General features: G+C 39.3%; 1 protein-coding gene across 1 annotated transcript; it reads right to left on the bottom strand.

The window, feature by feature from the left end:
• Positions 1-1699: 1699 nt before the first annotated feature.
• On the bottom strand, positions 1700-5153 carry TMEM18 (transmembrane protein 18). The gene is made up of 5 exons (XM_084283497.1): positions 5085-5153; positions 4731-4851; positions 3142-3196; positions 2273-2366; positions 1700-2184 (listed from the first exon to the last, which is right to left on the bottom strand). Exons 1-5 carry the CDS (start codon positions 5130-5132, stop codon positions 2095-2097), a joined length of 408 nt encoding a protein of 135 aa, XP_084139623.1. The 5' UTR covers positions 5133-5153; the 3' UTR covers positions 1700-2094.
• Positions 5154-6095: the final 942 nt, after the last annotated feature.

Raw genomic sequence — 6095 nt, forward strand, 5'->3', positions numbered from 1 at the left:
TTGCTCACCAGTTTCACAGCTGCAGAAGAGGGAATTTCACTTTCCAACCTCACACAAGTAAGAGGACAAAACACTGAAGTGTTTGGGGAAGATTTGCTTTGGATGAACTAAAGCAAGCAGTTTTTCATTGCAAGAAACTTCCTTAGAGAATATGCTGCTCTGAACCGTGTCATCTACTGTGAATCGAACTCATAAATTGCATGAAGCCCAAACCTGTTAGCAACTGGTCATATCTCATGTACAGCAGGGTACACAAGTACCCTAGTGACTAGTGTCACTTGTGACAGTAGTGACACTTACAGATGTCACACTAGAACAACTGTGCATTTGTACTGTTGCAGAACAGTTCATAAGGAAGGTCAGGAGCACATCTATACATTTAGGCTTAGGTTCGTGCATAACATTCCATAATTCTCCCCCGTCAAACTGTAAGAGCAAAATTAACTTCTCCAAGCCAGACCAGGAGGACTACATCTATCCATATAAAATCAAACAGGTCTGTTCTCTGGTCTTGAAAACAGGTGCTATATACTACCTTGCATTCATCTGGATAGATCCTCTTCACTCCTTCATAAGTGTTGTGTTTTTTTTCTCCTTCCATAACCCAAAGGCACATGATCTCCACAAGACCACTATAGTTATTTCCACGGAGGAGTGTGAGTTGACACTGCCCAAAATTGCATCAATAGTCACAAAAGAATGGATGATTATGGGACAACAACCAAACCTGCATCTATTTAGTTTGCTAGTATATAAATACCTCAGCAGTCAGCATTTCTTGGCAGAGGTTTAAGGAGAGCCATGCTAAATTAATCCATGGAAGAATTAAAGAAACAGACCCCAGGCCAACAGTGCACTGCCTTTCCACAATGCTGTGAAACCCTCCAGAACATTTCACTCTCCCCTAAACTGGGAAGCTCACATACCATGAATATATATGCATCTGCTTATCTTCCTGCTTATTAACAGTAATTCCACTTTGGTCAAAACTATATGATTTTTTAAAATCACAGGCAAAATTAAAACCTTACGAGTGTGCTGCTTTTGCAATCTAGCCTTACATACTCAACTGTTCTTCACATTACAATACTCTTAGCTCAGTTAGATCATCACTAAACTGATTTTATACAGAGGTCTCCACATAGATGACTAACCACTTCCAGATGCAGCTTTCACTAAAAATGTATGGACTCTTATTATACTCCCTCCATCCCCCAATTTTCCTTATTCAAATAAAAACAGGTAACTCTAAGCAAAACTGAAGTCTTCTTTGTATTTACCATTTTTTAATTTCTAGTAGATTAAAAAATTAAGCATAAAAACCTAAACAAGATTAATAAAATAATACTGAACATCCTGAAGTTTTTCCTCTTCCCTTCTGTTTTAAAAAGGAAAAGAGATTACTGAAATTTCATCAAGTTTTAAGAAAAATATATTTATGTAATTGCATTAAAATCATGATTTGAATGATGTATGTAAATTAGGTAAAAGATATCAGCAAACCAGCAATTTCTAGGAAACAAAGAACAAAAATGACTTACAAAAATCAAGTTAACTCAATGTAAAATGCTGCAGATAGTTTTATTTATAAAATGCTACTCGTCAGAACTATTCACTGACATACAATACACACAGGAAGTATGAAACTTGATTTATAGACAAGTGAAATGCTTCACAGAAGCATGGATTCCTGAGGCATTCTGAGCATAATTCCTCATTTACTGGAATTCACAACGCAGTTCCATTGGCACAAGTAGCAAGAGACTGGATAAATATATGGTTAAGACAGTTACAAAGTTACATAGGCAAACAGAAACTGGAAGGTTGTGTCTCACCGATGTTAACAGACTTGGTCATGATGAAAACTAGCTGACGTCAAATGACACAAAGACCTGGTAAGACCAGATTTCTCAATTTCACTGTGAAATTCAGATGTATTGTAGATACCTGCTTTTGTCATTGCCCACAGCCACAGGCTGCAAAGTCCCTATTGACATCAGACAAAGAAAATTGCTGCTTCTGCATGAACAAGCAGTAGGACTGATTGCATGGACAAGTATTATTAAATTATCAAAAAATTTGTGTTAGACCCTTTCACTTCTTCTTCTGTTTTTCTGCTTTAATTTTCTGCTGTAGAGTCTTCAGTTCAGTCATAACATTTAAAGTTCTGTAAACCCAGTTGACCTGAAAAGTAGGTAAATTAAATTGTTAATTGCATGTATACAGGTGAGTTTAAAAAAAAAAAGCACCACCTGTATAAATGAAAACCTACCACAATTATGATAGTATTCACCAGTAGTGGTGCTGAGAATACCAGTGAAATAAACATTCCTCTTGAATCAAAGTACTGGTATTTAGAAAACAGCCTGAAAGAAGAAAAAATAAAGAAGAAATTTAAGAAGGAAGCTTTATTCAACATAGTTCACATAATGTTACGTCTTCACACCATTCAACATCGACATTGCACAGATTGTACGTTACAGATTCTTGGGATCCCCAAATACAGGCCAGCTGCATGAAGCTGGAAGTGTCAGTAAGTTATCAGTTACGAATGTTCACTACAGTACCAGCCTTTCTTAAGGTTTTATTGCTCAAGACTCAAATAAAACAACCAGAGATATAATTGTGCCTTAGAAGTCAAGCTTATCCTGAAGTGTTTGAGATGACTTTTAAATATTCATTTTGTGTCCTCATATTAGAAGACGTAACAGAAGTAACATGTAGAGAAGCTGCTACTTAGGCCATGCAGGCAGTAAGTGGAACATAAAGACTTAAAATTAGATGTCTGCAGAAAGTGTTGTTAAACATACAATTTTCAGTTATATCAGAAAATGATTAGTTCAGTTCTTATGACAATAAACTATTAGTTTAACTCTGGTATGCAGGTTTAATAAAAAAGACTGTGATTTTAAGCAATAAATACACACTAACTATAAAAAAAATAAAAAAAATATTTTTAAAAGTGGTAACCATATCACACTCTACGGTTTTGTTCAGACGTATTTTAACAATGCAACAAATTCTCTGCCATCCTATTCTAGTGATGGGTGACTCTAGGTTAAGTTTTTTGGGGGGATTGATATATATGAAAAGAGAATATTTGTAGGACATCCATTTAAATATGAAAATGTAAATATTTACCTCCAGTTCATGGCTGCTACTTCATTTATATATTCGGCAGAGTACACTAAACCCACTGTACAAGAAAAAAATATTAGATTCAGTAATTATTTAAATACAACTGCCATCCGTTCTGCCATATATACAAGAGACGTAGTGTATGATGTGTATACAACTCCTTGACCATCAGAATATCAAACTGCACATTTAGTATTTCACAATATGGCTTGAATTGGACTTTAAAGATACTTCCAAACTTAAAAGTACTTCCAAACCCCTGCTACCAGACCAGGTTGCCCAAAGCCCCAGTCGGCCTGGCCTTAAACAGTCCCAGGGACAGGGAATACACAGCTTCTCTGGGCAACCTGTTCCAGTGCCTCAACACCCTCTCAGTGAAGAATTTCTTCCTCACCTGTAATCTAAACCTCCCCTCTTTTAGTTTAAAGCCATTCCCCCTTGTCCTGTCACTGTACTTCCTGACAAAGAGTCTCTCCCCAGCTTTCCTGTAGGCCTCCTTTAGGTACGTGAAGGCTGCTATAAGGTCTCCCTGGATCTTTCTCTTCAAGAAATAACCCCAGCTCTCTCAACCTTTCTTTGTAGGAGAGGCTTTCTTTGTAGGCTGTTCTTCAGCCCCCTGATCATCCCAGCTCTAAAGTAAAATCCCACATAGTTACTAACAAGTACACAGTGATCACTTGCTATATTACAGACAAACAACCATGAAATCCTGCTTAACTGAGTTTACAGGAACAGCTCAGAAAACAAACGATCTAGAAAGAAGACAGCACTATTTCTAACAATCTTCTTGGTGACTCCCTCTAAGTTACATCTGTAAAAAAAGAAAAACAGAACTTCCCAGTAACCAGAACGTAATTTAGGTATCATTTTAGATGCTCTGGTCTCACATTTCTGTATTTAGGACTACTATTTGAAGTTAAGGAACTAAACATTTGCAGTACATCTATGAATTCACACTTAAGCATTTATAGAAACCACTCACGTATTGCACAGTGTTTGAATCAAAAAAAAAAAAAAAAAAAAGATAGTAATTCCCTCCTAGTCATAGTTTTCCCAGTTGATTAAATAATATTTTTTTAGAATCAGTCTTGCTCATTCTCGTGCCACTATCACAGGTGTCAGTGAGGCATATGATAAACCTGCTCCAAAAATGAATCCAGCTGTAAGCTGACTGTATTTACTGAACTGCAGCATAAGTAATGCAGAGCAGAAGGAAGCTGCTCTGAATTTCTTCCTGAGAAGTGGTGTAACACACGTCGTGCAACCATGCAAAAAAATCATTTATCCCAGATTCTCACTACGGTCAAAAAGTTTCAAGTCTCTGCTTTGTACAGTCTTAGAAGCTAAATAAATACATAAATATTTATAGACCATGGCAGCTTCTATATCAGGCAAATCAACTACGTATAGATATATATACTACTACTACTACAAGAAGAATACTACTTTGTACACACTTTATTTGTTGCAAAACGTATCACAAAGCCCTGGGCTGCACAAGAAACTGTCACTAAAATACAGGAAGTGCGAGCAAGACACCTGCCCTATATCCCCCGACGAGGAGCTCAGGGAACCATAAATGCACTACTCACCCATGCAGAGAAAGTGCCCAATTTGCACCCGGTAGTGCTGGAAGGAGAAACAAGTTATGAGGAAGCAGAGGACGTGGAAAACCGCCAGCCCCACCAGCCAGGGCTCGGACCAGTCCGTTCTCTAAGGAAAAAAAAAAAAAAAAAACAAAAAAAACCAACAACACGGAAGGAGATTAGGGCACCGCTGGAGCCTTCCTCCTCCCACACCGCACCGAAGACCGCTTTCAGTCACGGACCGCGCTCACCAAGCACCCCAGCGCGGGCTGCCCCACGCAAAAAGGAGCAGGTCCCCGTTACACACTGCAGGCAGCGCCTTCTCCCCAGCCCGTTCACCCCCAGAGGACGGCGCCTCACCGCCACGATCGTGGACAGCCCCGGCGGGCCGCTCAGCGGCGCCTCCATCGCGGCGGTGCTCCGCCTCACCACAGGTAACGGCCGCCGAAGTCTCGCGAGAAGACGCCCAACTGCCGCGGTTGTGGCCGTTGGGCGTCTTCTCGCGAGACTTCGGCGAGGGCCAGGTCCCTGCCCCGCGGCGGTGGCTTAGGGGGAGGTCTGAGGGAGGGGAGATGGCGGCTGTGCCCTCGTCACTGAGGGAGTAAGGGATTGTTACTCCTGACCTTACTCGGCTCTCCTGTATCAAAAAGCACCTCTCCTTGTATGTGTGAAGTGGTAACCCTCTAATATAACACTTCAGAAAAGCACCAGGAGCGCTGATTCCGTTTAGTGTTTGAGTATGAAGTTAAACTAGAATTTAGTTTTTTATCACACTGTGCTCAGTAGAAAACTTCTGACAAAAAACAATTGACCATGCAGGAACATAAGTTGTCAACTCGAAAATACTACTTTTTTACCAAAAGAAAAAATTACATATTTAAATGAATTGCTGCGTAATGGAAAGGGAGTCATGTCTCATTTATATTAACTCTTTTTGCCAAATGCATGCAGACCTCTAAGGACCTGTAGCTTCTAAAGACCTTTTACTCTGAAAGAGACATTTCAAATGCAGGTTCATCAGCTAGGCCGGGAGACTTTATTAATGGCATTAATTTTTTATTTGTTACACAATCCATACAGTCATACTATAGCTCCACATTCTGCTCCCCACCCCCCTTTTGGCATTGGCTTACCAACTCTGAAGGTTTCACCTTTATTTTTATTTTTTTTTCCAGAATGTTTAGAAGTGCATGTATAAGTAAATACAAATATTATTTTTAGTCTTCTACTGTATAGCCAAATAGAGGCCATCACTGTGAACTACTTTAATTTTCAGTCACACATACCTGCAATTTAGTGTGAGATAGCTGAAACTGAGGTTATTTCTCTATTTTACTTTAGGTTTATGGTATTTTTATTCCTCAGCAAGAG

The sequence above is a fragment of the Netta rufina genome, assembly GCF_964035555.1.
Source record: "Netta rufina genome assembly, chromosome: 3".
Taxonomy (NCBI): domain Eukaryota; kingdom Metazoa; phylum Chordata; class Aves; order Anseriformes; family Anatidae; genus Netta; species Netta rufina.

Coding starts and splice junctions, on each gene's coding strand:
- TMEM18 (XM_084283497.1), bottom strand. CDS start 5,132: ATGGAGGCGCCGCTGAGCGGCCCGCCGGGGCTGTCCACGATCGTGGCG. Junction 4,852..5,084: donor GGCTGTCCACGATCGTGGCG/GTGAGGCGCCGT, acceptor TTTTTTCCTTAG/AGAACGGACTGGTCCGAGCC. Junction 2,185..2,272: donor TGAATACTATCATAATTGTG/GTAGGTTTTCAT, acceptor CCTACTTTTCAG/GTCAACTGGGTTTACAGAAC.